This window comes from Aspergillus fischeri, genomic scaffold (assembly GCF_000149645.3).
Source record: "Aspergillus fischeri NRRL 181 1099437636245 genomic scaffold, whole genome shotgun sequence".
In the NCBI taxonomy this organism is placed as follows: Eukaryota; Fungi; Ascomycota; class Eurotiomycetes; order Eurotiales; family Aspergillaceae; genus Aspergillus; species Aspergillus fischeri.
Genome location: NW_001509773.1, coordinates 203,202 through 224,317, shown reverse-complemented (window position 1 = coordinate 224,317; position 21,116 = coordinate 203,202). Strand labels below are relative to the sequence as shown.

General features: G+C 48.2%; 8 protein-coding genes across 8 annotated transcripts; 5 read left to right on the top strand and 3 right to left on the bottom strand.

Annotated features, from left to right (window-relative positions):
• Positions 1-59: 59 nt before the first annotated feature.
• On the top strand, positions 60-1,206 carry NFIA_102040 (uncharacterized protein; the record flags this gene model as incomplete). Its single annotated transcript, XM_001266616.1, has 6 exons — positions 60-93; positions 182-207; positions 267-439; positions 491-812; positions 878-937; positions 1,108-1,206. 6 exons carry the CDS (start codon positions 60-62, stop codon positions 1,204-1,206), a joined length of 714 nt encoding a protein of 237 aa, XP_001266617.1.
• A 2,829-nt stretch (positions 1,207-4,035) lies between these two features.
• Positions 4,036-5,669, top strand: NFIA_102030 (putative MFS monocarboxylate transporter; the record flags this gene model as incomplete). The annotated part of the gene is made up of 3 exons (XM_001266615.1): positions 4,036-4,200; positions 4,425-4,787; positions 4,917-5,669. The coding sequence occupies 3 exons, from the start codon at positions 4,036-4,038 to the stop codon at positions 5,667-5,669; spliced, it is 1,281 nt and encodes a 426-aa protein (XP_001266616.1).
• Positions 5,670-5,812: 143 nt separating this feature from the next.
• NFIA_102020 (uncharacterized protein) lies at positions 5,813-6,096 on the top strand (the record flags this gene model as incomplete). The annotated part of the gene is made up of 2 exons (XM_001266614.1): positions 5,813-5,968; positions 6,007-6,096. The coding sequence occupies 2 exons, from the start codon at positions 5,813-5,815 to the stop codon at positions 6,094-6,096; spliced, it is 246 nt and encodes an 81-aa protein (XP_001266615.1).
• A 292-nt stretch (positions 6,097-6,388) lies between these two features.
• NFIA_102010 (Con-6 family protein) lies at positions 6,389-6,782 on the bottom strand (the record flags this gene model as incomplete). The annotated part of the gene is made up of 3 exons (XM_001266613.1): positions 6,389-6,479; positions 6,530-6,685; positions 6,742-6,782. The coding sequence occupies 3 exons, from the start codon at positions 6,780-6,782 to the stop codon at positions 6,389-6,391; spliced, it is 288 nt and encodes a 95-aa protein (XP_001266614.1).
• Positions 6,783-8,452: 1,670 nt separating this feature from the next.
• NFIA_102000 (putative dynamin family GTPase) lies at positions 8,453-10,795 on the top strand (the record flags this gene model as incomplete). Its single annotated transcript, XM_001266612.1, has 5 exons — positions 8,453-8,560; positions 8,615-8,887; positions 8,937-9,190; positions 9,247-9,379; positions 9,443-10,795. The coding sequence occupies 5 exons, from the start codon at positions 8,453-8,455 to the stop codon at positions 10,793-10,795; spliced, it is 2,121 nt and encodes a 706-aa protein (XP_001266613.1).
• Positions 10,796-14,464: 3,669 nt separating this feature from the next.
• Positions 14,465-15,949, top strand: NFIA_101990 (putative protein kinase; the record flags this gene model as incomplete). The annotated part of the gene is made up of 5 exons (XM_001266611.1): positions 14,465-14,697; positions 14,773-15,098; positions 15,153-15,454; positions 15,547-15,709; positions 15,867-15,949. 5 exons carry the CDS (start codon positions 14,465-14,467, stop codon positions 15,947-15,949), a joined length of 1,107 nt encoding a protein of 368 aa, XP_001266612.1.
• Positions 15,950-17,208: 1,259 nt separating this feature from the next.
• On the bottom strand, positions 17,209-18,159 carry NFIA_101980 (flavin reductase family protein; the record flags this gene model as incomplete). Its single annotated transcript, XM_001266610.1, has 1 exon — positions 17,209-18,159. One exon carries the CDS (start codon positions 18,157-18,159, stop codon positions 17,209-17,211), a length of 951 nt encoding a protein of 316 aa, XP_001266611.1.
• Positions 18,160-18,580: 421 nt separating this feature from the next.
• On the bottom strand, positions 18,581-20,908 carry NFIA_101970 (fungal specific transcription factor domain-containing protein; the record flags this gene model as incomplete). Its single annotated transcript, XM_001266609.1, has 6 exons — positions 18,581-18,831; positions 19,039-19,225; positions 19,278-19,775; positions 19,839-20,380; positions 20,436-20,743; positions 20,805-20,908. The coding sequence occupies 6 exons, from the start codon at positions 20,906-20,908 to the stop codon at positions 18,581-18,583; spliced, it is 1,890 nt and encodes a 629-aa protein (XP_001266610.1).
• Positions 20,909-21,116: the final 208 nt, after the last annotated feature.

Below are 21,116 nucleotides of genomic sequence, written 5' to 3'. Positions count from 1 at the left end.
TTTCCTCAGTTGCCCTGTGAATAGCACCGCTCAAGGCACTGCTCAGCCGTGACCATAAAATGTCCACTGCATTAGGGAACGATACCAACTACGGTGAGTGTCTATCCTTTGACTCTTGGTTGAGAAAGCACAGAGCGATGTATAGATGTGATACTGATACTTAAGGCGATTCGTCAAACAGCTGGTCCGTACATCTATGCAGCGTGGGTTAGTTGCTGCTATCCTTCCCTGTGCTCAGGAGAGATAACTGACAGAATCGTGCTCAGGCTTTGACAGGCGTCGCAGGACTAGCCTTGGCCTTTCGGTATACGACCAAGACATGGATTCGATGGATGCTGCCTCGTGTTAGTTCCCCCGAAAGAGTATGGGGCTTGGAGGATATTCTGTACGGCGCTGCATATGGGTTTGATATCGCGCATATGGTCTATATTCAGCGCAGGTTGGTGTTCTGACCAGAACCCTCACCGGATCCTTCTGACACATTGACAAGCTTTGAAAATGGTCTCGGGAGGCACATGTGGTTCCTGTCGGATGCGGAAAGGAACCTCGCGTTGAAGAACGAGTTTATTTCCCAGCCTCTAGGTGAGTGGTCTTCCTTATCGGGTGATGTAGAAACTCACAGCTGTCTTCTAGCTGTTACTGCCTCCATGCTGAGCCGCTCCGGCATGATGTGTTTCCTCTACACGTGCTTTAGCAGCGTTGATAAGCAGATCCGCCTATCCATCATTGTATGCATGGCAATACAGGTCGTGGTAAACTCGGTGACTGCCGTTCAGATTATCGTGCAGTGCGGCCCCAATCCCTACCATGCAGTACGTGAACTCCCTCTCCTAGTTCCTGACAATAGCTGACCGGTGTAACTCCCTGGTATCAATAGGTCAATCGAGTCAGCTATTTCCACTACATGTGGGATAACCCACCAGCCGATGGCTCCGTGGTCTGTCAATCACCGGCAGTACAAACGACAATAGGATTCGTTCAGGGTGGTATGACGCCAGCTGCCTTCTTCAGTATATATCGTACTGATGGATGGTCAGGCTTCAACACGACGATCGATTTCTTTTTGACGGCACTCTCAGCGGTCCAACTCTGGCGTTACACAATAAGGGCAACGGACTCGGCTCCAGCACAGCACAAGCCGCTGTTCAGTCGGATTCGGCGAATGCCACGACAGGCGCTCTTTCGTCGAATCTGGCAGACTGTTAGCCTCAGCGGGCCGTTGCTGCTATCGGGAATTGCCTCTATTGTGAAGACATATGTACGCAGCCGTCGACAGGAATTATTCCCTTGCTGACGGAATGGAGTAGTTGCTCAAAACCCTTGGGGAGCGGAACGATATTACACGTGAGTTGTCGCTGACATATTGTTGGAGGCAATGCTAACGATCCACAGATAACACTGTCCCCTTTATTCTGTGGGTCAAGTAAGTATACTTCCGAAATCTTCTAGTGCAGCATGGTCTAACACCCCAAAGGATAGAGAACTACAGCATCCTCCTCGCCACGTTCGCACCGATGATACGCCTGTTCATGTCAATGGTATCCACAGACACAGGACAAAGTGGTGGATACTGGTCGAACAGTCGGTCCAAGAATAGCCACCCCGGCCTGGAACTGGATTCCCAACCACATACGCAAAGAAAGGGAGCGGTGGTCATGTCCGTCTCTGCAGCGGAGGAGGCGGCGCAGCGTACGGATGATGAGTGGAAAAGAGCCAGCAGTAGAGCACACCAGAGACGTCGCAGGAGTGACCTGCAGGATGGCTCTAATGGAGTGACTATCCAAACGGAGATTGTTGTCCGGGTGTCATCGGATAAGGCTTCGACAGAGAGACTGGTCGTTTGAGGATCAGCTTTCTCTATGCATTCGCCCTATCAGCGAAAGTGATGGATTCTTTGTTACTGCTCTTGGGGTGGGAAGGGGAGTTCCCGGACTATCTCATGGAACGGGTGTGCAAAATCTGAAATATGACTGATTCCCTGCTATATCACAACTAAATTATCTCTACTTATCCTAGAGACCGCCATGCACATGTCATCTGTGTCTTCAAATAGGCTTGCAGATCTACATTGTTATTGATCTGCCCCGCCTCGTCGTGCGCAAAGCTAAGTGACCCGCTCCTAGAGAAATGAGGTTGCTGTCACCTTCTGAGCTTCCTCTGGACTTAATAGATTCAGAAGTTGTTAAGAAAATGCAATTTGATTCTGATGAACTACTAGATCTGTTAGCTCCTCAGTATATAGATCCTTATCCTGTGACGCACGTTTGGGAAGATGCCGGAAAATCAATATGGAAATGTAGGCCGGCTCAAGTGCTTCTAACTAGATGTTCCAATATCTCCCTCATTTGGTTCACCACAATGCTTGCGTGTGTCTCATCCTCCAGCCTGAGATATGCTCTACCACCCAGCCGGGCGGCTATCTGCACACCATGATTGGGTGGAACAAAAGTATCAAGCTTCCCGTACCATAATTGCACAGGTAGTTCAGGACGAATATCCTCTAATCGAAAACCATAGTCCATGCACACCAACCTACCATCCTGCCACACCCCATGAAACCCTTGTGCGAAGCTTTCTCGAGTCGACCGCAAAGATAACCGGGGCCAGTCCGTCTTCATAAAGTCAATGTCCTTCTCATGAGCGATTGGCTTCTGGAGCAGAAGCTCAAGACGCCTCTCGTCACTGAGATCTAAGCGTCCCGATCCCTCTAGCTTCCAAAACCACCGGACAACACTGAGGGGCGCATAGAGAAATCCCAGTGGGAATCCAAGTCTGTGCACCCAATCTGCTCCACTCATACCGATGTCAGGCGGCCCTAGGCCGCAGACAATCGAAACACACTTGAGCTTTTCATAGGGTAATGCCGCGGCGCAAGCAAGTGCATATGGCCCGCCTCCTGATATTCCCTATCCAGCGGCGGCAGCAAACGGTGTTAGCAAACAGTCTCGGTCATTCTCAGGAGTAATACTCTCTCCGTACCAAAACACTATAATGATCCAACTCAAGGTGCTGCGCGAGGCGTTCTAAGTCTTTTGGATGATCAAGGAGTGTTCGACCGGGGTGTGGTGAACTCCATCCTATACCAGGTCTGTCCACAGCAATGACACGGGCGCCTAATTCTAGTCCCAGCTCATGAAAACCTGCTGCCTCTAGGCGAGAGCCCGGGAGGCCATGTAGGTAAAAAATAGGTCTTCCGGTCAGCGAACCATATTGTGCATAACCGAGGTTTCGTCCATCTGGGAGGGTCAGGGTGTCTGAACTGTCGTTGTCCGTACGGAAATGCGGCCTCGGATGTTCATCTGTAAGAGCTGCTGGAGCGCTGACTGGGTTGCAGGTAGCTGTGAAGCTGGCAAATAGACGAAAAATATATGCTTTCAAGTCCGATATTGGAGACATGGTAGATGCAAGAAGTTGCTGAACATATTGCATAAAGGAACTATCAACAGCTGACCGGAAGTGCGTATTAACTGCTGATACTCTAGTATGACTGACTCGTAAAATTGTGCTATGGACTAATGGTGTTAGAGGGCCTGTCGGTCAGGTGAGAGATAATAATGAAGGTCGATTTGGAAGTAGTATCCCCATAAGCACAGAGAGTGAGTTATATGAGTTCCGTTTTGCTAGAGATTTAGCCCTATTCACTATGTAACCATGCAGGAGCGGGGTAGTATGTCAGACTGTTTCTTATGGTGGGCACTAAGCCCTGATGGAGGATGATTATTTGCTTATATCTCTGCAACAACTAGATATTCAATATTTATATAGTATAATATTGAATCACCATAGTATCAATATCAAATCCTCATCTAATAGGAATAATGAATACCATATAGTGGTCTAGTATCAATATCAGATTCTCATCTGTTGTCTTTCCTTGGTCTTCCCGTACCTCTAGACACGTCTGCGTGTGTCCAGGATCAACCCGAGAGGGGCAACTGCCCACGTGACATCATCTCACATCATGCTTCACGGTTCGGATTCAGGCATTCTCTCCATTTACCATATTTTAATCAGACATACGGATGCCTGGCAACCATGAGCTCTACCGACCACGAGATCATCTCTTTGAGTGAGATACCGACCCGTCGTTCTTCCCATGACGTGACTTCGTCTGAGATAGAACAACCCTCGCTGCCCCCCGCAGATGGAGGCAAAGCTGCCTGGCGACTGCTGGCGTCATGCTGTCTCATTCAGCTACCAGTCTGGGGTTTGTACTAAGCGCGAATGACCGGGGTTTATCAACGACTGATTTGGCACGCCAGGATTCTCGACTGTTTTCGGTATTTTCCAAGAATACTACAGCACGCATGATGTCTTACAGGGCAATAAAGGCGACCTTGCTACCGTGGGAACTACATCAACTGTATTGGAAAGGCACCACACACATGTCATTAGATTCAATATAGTCTAACGCAATCGGATAGGGTCTCCTGTACCTCTTATCACCTGTGACATTTACACTTTTGACGCGGTATCCACACCTCCAGGCTTGGTGCATTCCGACAGGGCTATGTATCACCGTGATCGGCTCGCTTCTATCGTCCTTCTCGCAGCAAGTATGGCATCTCATTGCAACTCAGGGTATTATGTGCGCCATCGGCAATGCGCTCATGTTCAGCCCATCATCTCTGTATATGGACCAGTGGTTCATCCAGAAAAAAGGCCTTGCCCTCGGGATCATGTGGGCAGCCAAGAGCGTAACTGGTGTTGCATTGCCCTTTGCGGCAAATGCTTGTTTGCACAAATTCGGTTCTAGTACAACCTTCAGAGCTTGGACTGTCACTACGGTATGATGCCCGGGTACATTGCTACCTTTTGTTCCCGACTGCACATTTGTTGCGACACTATGGAGGCGAACCAACTTGGGTAGCGTCTGTAACTGTCGGATTGCATCCAGTGCTAACATCGAATCACAGTTGCTTACTACCCTAGTGTCTTTGCCGTTCATGAAGCCTCGAATCCCTGTCTCGCCTTCTGCATCAGCCCGGCGTCTGGACCTCAGGTTCCTCCGCCTGGCCGTCTTCTGGACGCTCCAGGCAGGCAATATCATCCAAAGCTTTGGATACTTCTTACCATCCACGTATCTGCCATCGTATTCGACCACAACAGTTGGTCTGTCAAGAACGATGGGCACAATGCTAGTCTCGCTCTTCAACGCGACTTCTATTGTCGGTGGTATCAGCATGGGAATGCTTTGTGATCGTTTCGCAGTATCGAATATTCTGCTTTTCTCCTCGATAGGCTCAGCACTATCCGTGTTCCTTCTGTGGGGCATGGCATCATCTCCGGAGTCCGAATCGCCTCAGACGGGCATTGCTTTGCTCACTCTGTTCTCCATCTTCTATGGATTCTTCGCGGGTGGTTTCAGTTCCACTTGGTCGGGTGTCATCAAACAAATCAAGCGTGACTCTTCCACCTCCTTGGAGACAGGGTTAGTCTTTGGTTTGCTGGCGGGAGGGCGGGGAATTGGCAATGTCATCAGTGGTCCGCTGAGCACGGCACTAATCAAGCAGGGATCGCTGAGTGGCTCGCAAACCAACAACGCTGGAACTGGCTTTAGCACTCAATATGGGACTTTGATTCTCTTCACTGGTATCACGGCAGTGTTCGGAGCTTGGAGCTCGATGTGGGGTTATATCAGCTCCGGCGTGCGCTGTGTGAGCTGCTGAGAGCAGGCTGTATGTTTGACTGCAGGACACGACGTTGGTTTTCTGGGTTTTCGACTCATTCCAAGATTGATATTGGTTTGAAGATGAAATAAATCCCTACTTGATTAGCGCCGTGCTCAGCGGACCACTGATGATCTCTAATCATGGCTTCCCCAGAGGCGCATTGGGCTCCCGGCCTCCACTGGAGGCTCCTCCACCTCCGGTATTTCCCATGGAGTAGACAATCTGACGGCGTTAACAATGCCTACAATTTCCAGTTAGACGAATATGGCCCCGTTATCATTGACCCTCGCCAGGCCGTAATGAATATGTTATTCGTCATTAATACACCCATGAGATCCCCACAGACGTCAAGAATTTCGCTTTTGAGATGGCCACGTCTGAGTTCACTTGGGTTCAGCTTCTCGCACCTATATGTGGCGAGTAGAATATGGATATTCTGGAAGATCCCACACAAAACAATACCCCCCTAAGGAGGACGACCCATCATCCCTCCACTTTACTACAATTACCCGGGTCTAAGCCCCTGCCCCAATAATAGGTTTCATTAAAGTGAAGGCTACTCTCTCGGCTACGCCGCCAGATTTAGGCTTAGAGCGACAGACAATTTATCTTCCGCTTCGTGGTAGATAACTTCATCTCAGATAGCTCGAATATCATTATTATAGATGCTAATATGCATTGGGTGGCAGTAATACAATCAAGACCCGCTCAGTAGTCTACTCATCCGGAGCCTGACCAAACTGCTGCTTGTATTTCTCAGCAGCGCTGCGTTTGCCCTCCTCTGAGATACCAGGGTTACGGGTGGCACTAAATGAAGTTAGTCTAGCAAGCTTCGGCGTGCACGGGGGGGAACATACGCCTTCAATCCAGCCTGGACTCTGTTAGGGTCCTTCTGGTCGTCACCTCGTTGCTGATAGAAGTCATCATGGACCTGCTCGCCGCCCAGTTCGTTGTCAATGACCTCCTGAGCGTGCCGCTTGGCTTCATCTGAGACATTGGGGTTGTTCAGAGTACTACCATCTTGTTAGGCTATTCAATAATTTGAAGGGTCGGACCAGGATCAACCTACGCCTTGTAGCCACGGAGGGCGTTGATGCGATCTTCGGCCATGGTGCTTTGAAAAGAATTCCTGATAGTGTAATCAACTGTGTGGTTTGCGTTCTCGTTTGTGTTTGTCCCGCTAATGCAAAAGTATTGCAGTTGCTTCTTATAGCTTCTTGTATCCTTTCGCCACAGCTGATGTCAGCATTTCATCAAACCTAAACTCGGGACTCCACACATTCGCACACCTTGTTTTCCATAGAATGAAGCGCCGAGAACAACCAATCGCGGTGGTTGATACTCCACAAATTGCATTTACAGAACGTCAAATCAAACCTCATCGAGTGATGATTGACCAGTCTCAGAATGCCCTCACTGACACTGTCCAGCTCCAGGGCAGCTGGCTGCATTCTTCGCTTTGTGAATGAGGTACATCATTGAGAAACGTCGTCGACGTCATGGGATTTGACGTATCTCACAATATTTGGGATGGAATACGCACCCCAGGGCTAGCCCATCGGATGGGTCAGATCGAGGAGTGAATATCTATATCCGAAGTTTCCGGAAACAGGTTTCTAGACAGACTTCGAGCGATCTTTGAAGAATTAGGTATCCCTAGGGTAATAATGATATAGTGAACAGATCCTGTCAATATGCTGATTAGGACCTGTCTGGCAAGTCATCATCTTGGACCTGAGGGATATCTCTGCGCTCTTCTCTTTGAATGCAGCCTCAGGCGGATATACTACTCAAGCCTATATTTCTCTCAAAACCAATCATCTCCTAGCGAGCAGAGCTTCCTGAGAGCCATCTGAAAGATCCATGGTCCCTTCAGCTGACTAATCTCTCATCCTCCCCCAACCATGTAGCACTCTCTGATAACGGCATATTTACACATGGTGTTGATAGCCTATCTAAGCATAGGCTGCAGCCGTGCAAACGCCATCACTGTGCATATCACCAATCTTTGCGTAGGTATCCAAGTCCATTCTATGTCTCCATGCCGACTGAAACAGACTCGGGACACTGGAATTTATGAATTTCATGGGTGCTGCAGCTTCAGCTGCATTGATATTGCATAGGTGTCAGCCATGTCCACATTTATAAGCCCAAGAAACCGTCAACGACACCTGCTTGAACAGTGCGTCTTCAGTTGATTGGCGCAAAATTAGTGTCTGAAGGGAGGATGGACTGGTGTTTTTATTTGCTTGTTTCATTTGTTTACCGCTACATTCTACCTTAGTCGCTTGGCACGCTTTTTGGTCGTTCAAAAATTCAGACCGTCAATGTCTGGGTTATTGAGTTCTCACTAACCGATGGCTCTTGTTCCTACAAGGCCGAACCCAGCCAGACGCGAGTCAAACCAAGAGTGGAACTTGAAACAAATTTAATGAGACTATTGATCATATTCGTGGCTATGTGGATACATAGTATCAGGGGTGAAGTCCACAATCATTGATCGTTGTGGCGCGGGCCGGACGCCACGAGCTTAACAACAAATAGACGGTTCTCACGGGTACTGGGATCCAAGTTTAGTGGCTGTTAGTGTACCTACTAATGCATCGTGACTGCGGCAAGGCTGGAGCTGAGAATAGCGGCGGCAGACAAAGTTCCGAGTAGCCGCGTACAGTATGGACTTAAATTCAAGGGGCTCCCCTTGGCCGGGACAAAGAGAACAAGGGAAGAGGCAGAATCTGTAGCAGCGTTGCCATCGTGAGTATCCTACCAAAGCCGTCACTATGGGAAAACGTGTGCGTCACTTTGTCGGAGTCGAAAGCTCAGAGCAGCTGGCGTTCATTGATGAGCTCCAGGAGCTAGGGCTAAGCAGCACAATTGATCTGCCCGAGGTAGGCTAAGTGGCCGCAGCTTAATGGTGACATGGCCATGGCTAACGATATCAGCTTGTGGTGGTGGGAGACCAGAGTACCGGCAAGAGCTCGGTGCTCCAAGCCATAACCGAGGTTTCCTTTCCGGTCAAGGACACCATGTGCACTCGGTTTCCAATCCAGATTTCGTTCAGACAGACCTCCGCCTCAAATAAATACCCAGTTAAGGCTACTATTGTTCCGGGGCGACTGTCCGAGAATGACGAGGCGCTTCTCCTTCGCATACAAGACTTTATCATCGAAAAGGAAGAGCTGACTTCGGAAGTGATGGAAGAGATCATCGAGGAGGTATGTTGGATAAATATCGGCTGATCTGGCTCATCGCTGATGCAGCTAGGCCACGGAGTGCATTTTCGGCGAGCGGAAGCCAGGGAAGCAATTGAGTCTGAGCGACGCCACACTCCGAATTGAGCGGTCCGGCCCGGACGAGATGCACTGGACGATTGTCGATCTCCCGGGTCTCATTCGGAAAGGGCAAAAAAGTAAGAAGCAAAATGGTGTATCAGAGGAAGAAGCACTTGCGCAGCCTAATGCGGCAGTTGCGTGGGAACTAGCTCGAAGCTACCTAGCGAATGAGCGGAATATCGTTCTGTACTGAGCCAGACGAGATCCGTAGTTAAATTACAAAGCTAACAACTGGGGTCCAGGGTGGTCATCGACAATGTGGACGTGGAGCGGCACAAGACTTTCGAATTAATTGAAGACATACCGGGCCTGGAAAGCCGGTGCATTGGCGTGCTCACAAAATGCGATCGCAAGCAGGAAGGCTCCGACGATTGGGTATGTATAACCGCTCGGCCATTTCTAGGTGCGTTATGTTGCTAAAGTGCTCCCTTATCCTAGATGGTCAAACTCCTGCAGAATGATTTGCCTACTGTCCCTCATCTCGACCACGGCTGGTTCGGATTGCGGAACAGAATACCTGCCGAAGCCCATATCACAGACGCCGAGCGCGACGAAAGAGAGATAAAGGAGTTCGCCCAGCCGGCTTGGGAGGGAGTGGGCAAAGATAGGACAGGCATACGCTCGTTGATCAAGTACGTCGACAAGGAGCGGCGGGCCCAAATTCAGTCAGGCCTGCCCCAGATCATCGCGGAAATTCGTCGGAAACTTCAAGATTGCGAGTCAGACCTTAGCAGAATGGGAGAGGCCCGTGATAGCCCCAAAGCCCAGCGATACTTCGTCTTCCAATTCTGCAATGAAATGCAGAAGATGGCCAATGCGAGTTTGATAGGCCAATATCAAGACATACCCTCAGAGGATCCGAGGATCATGCTTCGATACCGAGTGCAACGTCGTCTTGATCAATTCTATGACGAGATGGTGAATCTAGATAACATGCCCATTCTCTTTTCGAACTATCAGGACGACCTGAAAATACTCAGCTCGATGAATCCGGAAGAATGGGAAGAAAAGGTCATGAATGCCCCTGGTATGTATTCCGAGATATACAAGGAAGCCAAAATCAGCGAGGGGCGCAGCCTCCCAGGGAGCATTCACCCAGATGTGGAGGAGAGGATGTTTCGGAAGCTGACCACCCATTGGGAGAGGATTGCTCGAAGCTTTGTGGAAGACGTGAAGGACCTCGCAAAGGACTGCCACGATGTGCTTGCGAGGATAGCCATACCCAATAGCAAAGTGCGACTTGAAGTGAGTCGCGTTGTTGGGAAGACGCTGGAAGAGTGGAACAGAGATGCAGATGCGGCTCTCTGGGAACTCATCAAGGATAACCAAGCCCGGCCGCTCGTCACTCGCCATCCCCTGTTGATCTCTGAGACGATAGCTGCAGATAAACAACGCGGCGAAATCTTACTCGGGAAGAAGACGACAAAGGCAACGAATGGGGAGAGTGAGGGGATCCCCAACGCCATAAGCGGGGGCCATCAACCACGTTTTATCTCGACTTTGCTGAGCCAGGTGCTGTTTGTCCGTGCAAGGCTGGAGTCGTACTACAAAATTGCGCTGTATCGATTCATTGACAATGTAGCGATGCAGGTCGTCGAGCGACATGTGCTGGGACCGAAATGCCCCATGCTCACCGTCTCTGTCAAGACCTTTGCAAATTTGAATGACGGAGAACTGAATAGCGTGGCCGGGGAAGACGAAACGGATATTCGTATTCGCGCGAGGCTGGAAAAGGTGCGGTCTCGATATGTCCAGGCGTTGGAAAAGTGGGAGAGATTGAGAGTACTTTAGCATGGATTAAGCAGCAACAGTCTGGTTAGAATGATTGCAGGCTAAAAGGCGACTGTATAAGCACGACTTCTCGAGACTTTTCTATCCCTCGTCCAAAGGGTCATCAAGAACTGCTTTATAGATATGCAGCCAATCGTGGATAACCACTGTGATTCAAAGAAGATTATCAGAAGATTATCAAGCATCCCTCATTCGACCGAGAAACAGATTGATAATGATCATAACGATCATAATGACCATATATCTCATAAAAATATTAACCTCTATACGAATGCTGGAGAGGCCAACCGTCCAGACATATGGACTCCTATCAAAAAAATAAGAGACTAGAGAATTGTAAGTGGCTCATAGCTAATTCAATCATGAATAGTGCGGAATCTCTTTCACCATATAAACCATCTTAAAAACTTATGATTATGCTTTCATGATAGTAAACCCTATCGGTCCGATCTGCGCCTCTGTGAGGAAGGTGACTAGTCCCCGTGTCGCAGGCGAATTCGAAGACATGTGCTGCAGAGACTCGCAGTGTCGGGCATTGCCCACGGAACGCAGCAAGTGGCATGAAATACAAGACAGATCGATAACAATCATTCAGGATCATCAGGCAGGGACGCCTTTCATTCACCCACCATTCTATCCAGGTCCTCACCAACTGCAATTTGGCCCCTCTCCTTGTCAAGAAACCTTAGATTCTTTTTTGGACATGGCCAGGGAAGATTTTCAAGGAATATATACCTAAATATTCTCTCCTTGATACTGAAAGAGAGCCTGAATTAGATCATCCTCAGACTCTGGGATATGAGATTCAAGCCCTCTGATCTTAAGGTCATCGAGGCTTAGTGAGAGCTCGTAGAACAGCTTAACCATCTGCTTGCTGGTTAAGTCCTCATGTATAAAGAGGAAACAGCAGAGAGTTCAGGTTCTTCAAGGCCCTTTGCATTGTGTTCCTCCACAATCCAAAAGACTGACAGAGCTAAGCCCAGAATGTCTGGTTTCCGCAGTGGTGTTCCAATCACAGTTACTGACGCGGATGTCTCGGTCATCAATGCACTTGGGCTCCACAACAATATGCGCCATGATGTTCTCGCTGTTGATGTACTTTACAGAAGTGGTCTGCCTGATAAAGGCATTAGACAGCTGGAGGCAATCTCATAAATAGTACTCACAATTGTCCTTTCTTTGAAAGTAGGCATTTTATCAGTTAATGAAGTAAGGTTGTCTTCACTCTGTCTGTCCTCATTGGTGCTGTTATACCTCAGAACCTTCTGCCATAATGGTATGCATGAGAGTAAGGCTCTATACCAAGCTATACCAGAAATCATGCAGTGATCTGGAAATGAAGAAGGGTTAATAAAAGTCTGCATTAGTCCATGCTAAATTATAGTAAGTATCTAGGACAAGGCTGGTGCTTTTAAAGGCCACGCTGTGCTCCTGAAATACTTTCTATTACTTATTCTAGTAGTATTAGTTAAGAATAGAGCAGAGGAGATTTGCTGTTGCTAGCCTATCCCTAGTCTTGACTTTTAGTAAAATAAAGTTTATAATCTCTGTACATGCTAACTTACCCTATAATAGATTGACTAACTTATAACAAAATAAGTAATAATACAGGGATACTTATAGGCTGCTAATATAGTTAATTATATTATGTAGATGGGTGATAATGGGTAGTAGTGGGCCATGATGAGCAGCAGTGGGCAAGTGTGGGTGATTGTAAAGCTATAGTGCCTAGAATAGCCCTTAACCCTATTTAATTACTTTTCCAAAGCAAAACTTTTAGAAAATACTGGGAAACACTAACTTCTGCGTTCTCATTCTAGACTTGTGATGCTCTAAAGACTCTGGGCAAAGTAACTATTCTGCACAGAAGTCTCATGTGTAACTCTCAATGTCCTCTTTATTATCCACACTCTTGGGCCATTCGTTCGGCCAAACCAAGAGAGGAGGGTATCATGTGATTGAATTCTACCCATTTTTTATCAATCTGGCAGTCATGACGTGGGGCTAACTGTTGTTACCACCAGCTGTGTGTGCTTTTAATAGTCACCTAGCTAGCCAATTAGACTGCTCGCATAAACGCTGTACGCCTGGCATCTGGATAGCCAGGAAGCGACCTGACTCCGCTTCTCACAAGCTTATGAAAGCATTTAATATACAGCTATCTCCCCGAGACCTTCCCGCTTTGAGTGTGCTTTCTCCAGCTCTACTAAACTCTTCGTGGCGTGGCATAGGATTTTTGAGCAACGTCATTGGTCTTTTGCGCAAAGCAGGGCTTCTTGGTCCAACCGCCCCACTGCTTCTGGGCATCTATAGTGTCTGTCTTATCGCGAAATGTCCGGCCAGCGTTACTTATGGTGGTCGTGGGACGAGCCCCTGCTATCCCGGGGTTTTCTTGCCAACCGCCAGATGTAAGCCAGTCACGCTTCTTCTCGACTTGGCATATGACAGTAGAGGATCAGCCCAATCAAGAGCGCATAAACCTCTATTGCCATAGTAGTTGTACGCAGGTGTTGATACCTCTCTCCTGTTTACCTGGAGCCTTGTCCGCAGAAGAATAAATGGCTCAGAAATATAAATACCCAACATTCAAGCTGATCAAGGAGCTACCGAACATTCCTTTACATATTCTTCACTTACCTCACTACAGCTACACCCTCACTACAATGTTCCAGTCAACGACACGACATCTTTACTAACTGATTGGTAAAACCAAGTTGACTGATCTTCCTCCCGAATGGCAAGCCCCAGTGTCCCAGGTTCTCGAGGCCGAAGAAAAGGCTGTCAGTGAACCCATCGAATTACGATTTGTTTTCTACTAACAAGCCATATTAGGATCCAGATTTCAAAAACGTCGAGATAAGGTATGATCCTCTCAGAAAAACTTTCGCCTGGTGTCGGTGTTGTGGTAATGGGAGACTGTAGGGGCTCTAGACCACATCCCTCACACGACGACCCCAGCGACAAGGAAGATGTTATATCAGTCCGCCTCAAAGATGGAGACAATAAAACTATGAGAAGGCTCCACATCCACCAAGATGGTTCGGTCAAGAAAATCAATGTTGGTTGAGTGTCGGTCCATAGCTTGGGTGGGAGCAATACATGATTTGAACCTGTTGCAGCTTCCTGGTGATTCCCATTCGGGCACATTCTGCTTTTCCAAATCCTGTCTCGTTAATTCTGGAAATAAGTACTTCAAATACCTAAAAAAAAGGCGGCTTGATCCATTAAAAATGTAAGTTCTGTGCGGCGCCCCCTGGTTTGCGCAGCAAGCCCCTAGATGGATCTCATAGACCAATGAAGGCCCATTTTAACAATATGAGGTGCCTTGTATCCATGACTTAGCCACCCACACCAGAACAAGGCACCTCCCAACGCTAAGCATTCACTCCAAGCGTCCAGCTTCTAAAATCCACATCCATTCAATAGTCTCTGAAAAGAACAGAGTGTTACCCATTGTGCATTGGGGCAGGAGCATGTCAATCAAATAAACGACATAGTTATGACTCAACCTTTTAATAAGCAGAGTACCCAGCCTCAGCCTCAGCTCTAAGGGGTGAGCGCCGAGAAACGATCAAACTCACGTGATCTATCAGCCGCCAAGTCCCGTCAAATAAAGAAGTCGCATTATCCCTATATATAATCATTCTCGAGCTTCGCACCGCGACAACGATGTTTCGCCTATCGCGCCGACTACTTAAGGGTCCCCTGTTCCAGCGTGCTGTGTCACCAGCGCGACAATATACTCAATCTAATTTTCTTCTTCTCGATTCAACCGAAAAAATCGAGGAGGAGACACTTCCATGGTACTCGCAAGAACGCTTTTATCCTGTCAAAATCGGGGAAATCTTTCAGTCGAGGTACCAAGTGGTTGGGAAGCTAGGCTTCGGGGCATATTCCACTGTGTGGCTTTGCCGGGATCTACAGTAAACCAAACTGATGTTAGTATTACTGTTCAATGGAGATTAACTCTGTATCAGGCAACATATGTACGTCACATTGAAAGTGTGCGAGCGGGATTCTCCGGAGGGTATAAGAGAAATGGAAGTCTACGGTCATCTCAAAGCCGTCAAAACACGCCATGGCGGTGCCATGCTTGTGCGTAGCGCTCTGAATGCTTTCCAGATTGGCTCTCCCAAAGGCAACTACCGGTGCCTTATTCATCCTCCATTGGGCATAAGTCTATTTGATTTTCGGAATCAACCCGCGGCTAAAGTTCTTCCTGAGAACATACTTAAACTAACTTTGCTACATCTCCTTCTTGCTCTTGATTTCCTCCACACTGAAGCAGGCATCGTCCATACTGGTATGAACCGCTCACTCTTCCCCGAGAGCTCCTTCTAATATTTTTCTCTATTAGATATACAAGAGAAGAATATCATGTTTGGTATTGAAGACAACTCAATCTTGACTGATTTTGAAGAGGGCGAGAAATCCAATCCCAGCCCACGCAAGATAGTTGGGGATCAGGTGATATATGCTTCTCGCAAACTCGGAAGAACCAAACATCATGGCCGACCTGTATTATGTGACTTTGGACAGGCTCGCTTTGGCTTGACTAAATACTGCGGGGATATCCAGCCTTACATATACCGTGCTCCCGAAGTACTCTTGCGGATGCCTTGGGATCAGAAAGTCGATATCTGGAATGTGGCAGTAGTGGTATGTGACATTCTTCTTCCAGCATTGCCTCTTTCTTTACTCATCATGATAACGACCTGATCTACCCAGACTAACAATGAAACTTTTTGCAGACGTGGGACCTTTTCCAAAAAGGACATCTATTCTATGCGCGGGATCAAAACAAGCAAAATTCTGACAGCCATCACCTTGCTGAGATGATTGCGCTTTTGAGGCCGCCACCAAAAGATATGCTTCGACAGAGCGAGTATGCTTCAGAATTCTCTGATAGTGAAGGTGTGTTTGCCCGTATGCACGTCTATTTCGACTACTGACCATGGAACGCCCAGGAAATTGGAAAGGAAGAGTTCAGATTCCCACACTGTCTTTGGAGAATCTGGAAGGGAACTTGCAAGGCGAACATAAAAAGTTATTTCTTGAATTCATGCGCAAGATGCTTCGATGGCGACCGGAAGAGAGAGAATCGGCAAGAAATCTGTTATCAGATCCATGGTTGAGGTCACCATAAACAGGTAACTAGATATCGGACCACTCCTGATGGGGCAAGTCCAGGACCTTGTAGCTGTCCAAAAGTAGACGCTTCGTCCTTCAGTCGAGACGTAATATCCTCTAGGATGCTTTAATGTCCTTCCATTTTATAGAGCAGCGGCGTAGAACAACACTCTTGCGTCCCTATGGAAGGCAATAATTACCATCGTTAACTTCTTTGTCCAGAGTCAAAGAAGCTGTTCTGAATCGGAGGGCTGGCGAGAAGTGATCATCCTGATAGAAGCTTGTTGTTACAAAATAGAAACCCTATCACCACAAATATCTGTGTCTATTACTAGTAGGTGACTTATAGGTGCTGACGTTTTGGCAAGACAGTAACTAGATTCATTTATTTCCACAAGACTTTCTAAGATATATATTAGATAGGGCATGTATATAGACTGAAAAATCATCTTTACCTAATAAAGTAGGGATTTTTGGTGGATTTAATTGACGGCTTTGTTTAGCGCGTGTCTGGTTATCCGGCATAGTGATTATAAGAAAAGACCATACTGTGTAGGGCGGTCCAGAAGTGGAGCTAGTACATTGCAAACCCCCAGACAGCATTAGCAGTATAGGGAAAGCCTCCTGAAAAGATGTGAACAATGGCACATGCTAACTTGAGTATGACTGCAGTGTGGGCCGTCGACTATGGCACTACAGTAAAACCTTGCTATAGCGAGATATTCCAGACAGACCAAATTACTCGTTATATTGAGGTTCTCGTTATATCAAGGATAATACTTACCCTTGCTAAACCTTCTCTCTGTAATTAGATAGTTATATTAGGCAGAGTGTACGGGAAACTCGGCTGGCTCACTACAGACCTATCTAGAATGCAGAGCTTTAAGTACCCGTAGCACACCGTCAACACCTTTGACCTGATCAGTGATTCCAATGACATATTTAGGAACCGCATTAGTGATGAGGGATGAGTTTCATTACCGGCTATTTGAGCGAAGCGTAGTTTGTAATTTCGAATGATTGAAGTAGCCCGAGTCTACAAGCAAATATCGATTTCTTGCCTAGCTAACATGGTTCTCTACCACCCAATTTTTTTTTCTTACATACGCTCCGAAGCCGATGATTGGCCTTCGCAAGCCAGTAAGTACCTAAGGTAGTTTAGTACTCCATACTGTAATTGCAAGTAGGTAAAACTCTAAGAAAGGGGGTGCGCATCCACTGCGTCGCGTAGCTATCCCCCGGGATAAGGATGTACCCTGAAAAGGTTGTGAATCCCAAGTTGCTTATTTCGTTTCTGTCTTGGACCCCTCCAATTTTGTCAGTAGCTCACTCTGTGAATATTCATCTTTCCATCGTCTCCTGGGCAGTTCGAATATGGAAGTAACCCGCCCATAAGAGACGCCACCCAGCTGCCCCAAGGGCCGCAATTTATTCAGGTCAATGTGCCTGAACTCTGCGTCAACAGCATCCTCTTGGACCCAGAATCGGGTCGCCCTGATAAGCACCAGTGAGGCAATGCTCATCCCAGGCTTGACATGGTCTTCGAACTCTTTGATATCAACCACTAGCCCTTCTATGGAGAACACAGACTCCTGAACACGGCCAGGCTTAACTGTCGTTGTGGGCGCCTCGTGCAGACCTGATATTTCCCACTCGGAAACACCATACGGCGCATCGATGGAAGTTGCATTGACTGCCTCGATCATGCTCTCCGAGACTGTATTGATGACCACCTCGCCTGTTTCTTTCAAATTGCGGAAAGTATCCTTGACCCGGCCCGGCCGCGAGGAGAATCCAACGATAAACATGGGTGGGTCGTGGTCAATGACCTGAAAATAGCTGAACGGGGCGAGGTTCTTGGTCTTTCCGTCGCCGGACACGGTGCTCAGGAATCCAATCGGGCGCGGCGCAATGCCAGAGATAAGCAGATGATAGTTATTGATCATTGGGCGGTCCGGCGCATAGGGGTCGATCTCGCGGTGCTTTTTAGTAGCACTTGCACCGCTGTCAGGGACTCCTTGCCCGTATTCCCAGTTTGGGTTGGGAGATTTGGTGACTTCGATAGGCCTATTCGAGTGGTCGAAGTCTGGTCGTTTGGCTTGGATAGAGTCGAAATCGCCAACTTCAGCGATGATCTGGTAATTTGCTTCTGCACTCGCAGTCGCGGTGTTATTCTTTTCAGGCCCAGTAGCAGCCACAGCGGCTGATGATGAAGACACTCTCGGATCGTTCATATTGCAGCCTGCTCTGGTGCGGAAAGCTTGAGCCAAGGCCGATGACTGCCTGTAGTTGTTGATTCAGCTAAGTATCTTACGCCATGAGGAACTTTTTATCCTCGATTTTTCAACATAACAAGGCAATATACGGACCTTCTTGACAGCAATCGTCCAATGCCTTTCGCGCATGTTGCCATGATAGTGATTTTGAGAAAACGAGCTCATAGAAATCTCCCTTTTCCCAAGCGACAATGTCGGAGGAGAACTGAAATATCCGGGCCGGGACGTCTAGCCGACCTTCGGTATCCAAAATCGGGATCCACATCCGATAGCTTACAAATCAAGCAGATATCATAAGTTCATAACTATGGCGTATTTGATCACGAACTCCCCCTGTATTAAATAGCTACCACCCCCCGGGTATCGTCTGCCTATTGCATCAACCCCAGCAATCCGCATCAAGTTGGGCAGCCAGGTCTAACAGCTCTGTCGGCGAGATCCCCACACCCATGTCCGCATCGAAAAAGTCCCAACCAGGTTCTTCGCTGGCCGTTGCAAGCCCCCCGGCTCTGTCTTCGGGATCATCCGTCTGCCGGGGAACCATGAGCGGGTCATAGACGGGTGTCAACGGCGTCAGCAACTGCTCCAGCTGGGTGAGTTCGAGCTTCCGGAGAGGTGCTACCGAGCTCCCTTTTGAGATCATTTTGTCCAGAATACATTGGATATCTTCACACCAGGAGTCGTGCAGAAGAGAAGGCGCCACGACGCGGATTACGTGGAGAAGAAAGGCGGATGAGAATGCGTCTTCGAGTTGGAATGGCAGAAATGCTTCTGATATCGGGATTAGGGAGTTTTCTGGGCGGGTCTGGTATCATGCAAACGAAGAACAGAACGTACCGAGGAGATCCTCATCACCTATGACACGGAGGACACGCAGCACCGTTTGCGCGGAATCGACACACGACTGAATGAGGGAGGCGACAGCGGGCGTTAAGGGGATAGAACGGAATTTTTGGGTATCAGGCCGCTCGATATGCATGTGCAGGGCACACATTACCAGAGGCCTCGTCGTCAGAACCACGCACTGTTACGTCAGCGACTAGGATACTACTCGAGGCAGATACGGGTTACTCAACATGATGATAAGAGAGAATTAGCCTGAGCGCCATCCGTGATGCTCGATTGATCGAACCTTGGAAATGGGTGTTTAACAACGCCGTCACTTCCTTAGACAGCTCAGCGAGCTGCCGCAGAATTGACTGGGTATTTTTGATAAGGGAACCTTCAAAGTCTCTTCCCACTCCGTATACCGCTGCTCTGGAGTTAGCTAGTCCAAATGCGAACAGGCGTTGAGACGAACTGGTCAGGATATTCGCCATGAGGCGAGACAGTCGGATATGGAGCGTCATATTGAGTGCCTCCAGGGAATGATCATGATGGCAAGGGAGTTCCGTAGTAATGTCCTCGTCCCTGATAGACATTGGGCCACCCATGAGGGCGGAAAATTCCCGATCAATCATGTAGACCACCCAGAAGACGTGGTTGCAGAGGCGAGAATGCTGTGCCCCGACGACTTCTTCGGGCATATGCCGGTGTATGCCTTGGACGATGCAGACACGCAACGCCTGTCCAATCTATATCGGCTTTTAGTTTGATAAACCGACTCACTCCTCCAGTGGCCATTCGACAGTACCTACATGTTGAAAGGCCGCTACTCTCATGTCGATCGACTGAAAATATAGTGCGGCTAAGGCGAGTGCTCTGATTGAATCGAGGGGCTCGCAGTATATTCCAGACAGGTCCGGTAGTAGGGCCATGGCCCTAGAAGCATACTGAGACCCAGATGGTCCTTCTTGCGAGCTACTCTGTACGACAAATGCTTTACCAAAGGCCAGTATCAATAGGTATTGGGCGTACCAAAGCCTTGATGATGTTGCCTTCGTCGCGGGATCCTTGTAGAGCTCCTGCAAGTGCTGGAGATAGCTAGGTTCATCGATGATGTAGAATAGGTGTCCAAAATAGAACTTGACTGTGTTGAAAAGAAACAGTGCGTAGTCCAGCGGGGGTAAGTTCGTTGTGTCCGGCACCTCGTCACTTCTCAGGGACGTCCAATGCAGTTTAAATGCGACCCCGTCCAGATGCCATGGATCAGGCAGATAGTTGGATTCTGGGACATGTTTTCCGATCAAGGCCAACACTCGACGGCAAAATGACCATGATGAGGAGGGACCCATATAAACTGCGACCTGCATGAGCAGAATCACGGGTGCTGATCGCTTAAAGGGCAAACTTACAGTATCTTCCATCAGGTGCTTTTGCAAACGTATAGTCATTATCCGCTAGTGGGTTGTGCCGAAAGATAAGTCCATTGCCACCATCCGGTCCAAGCTGAGTCGTATCATTGCCCGCAGTGTGTTGCCGCGAGCTGCCAGTTGGTCTGCTCTGGTCAATCGCGTCACCTGTGGCCGAAGCATACGGATTCAATGCAGAGGTCTCAAGATGAGAGTCCGAACTATGTTCCTTCACACTTGACTCCTGTATTGGACCCGATCTCCTGGAATGATGATTAATACTGCAGCCCTCTTCCAGTTGGCGAAGGTAGCTAGGAGGAACAAATAATCAGCCTCCGGTCCTCTGAGATGGTATCAGCAGTTTAAAGTCACCTTTCCTGGACGGATATCATCCGTTCTTCAGGAGGAAATTTACAGATCTTTCTCTGGTTATCGCATCTCATACAAGGCTGCGTCCCAGAACACTTAAGCTTCATTGAGCGACATCGCTCACAACTTCATTGAGTCAGTTATCAACCCTAAAATAGGAAGACGGAATATATAAGGCTGGCGCACGCTCTTGCACTTCTCTTCTTTCCCTTTGATTGGGCGTTACGCGATGCCAGCATGATAGGCAGGTTTCTGTCAAAGCAATTCGCACCACGTCAGAGACTGTGAAGTAACAATGCAGGGTTTGGATTCGGC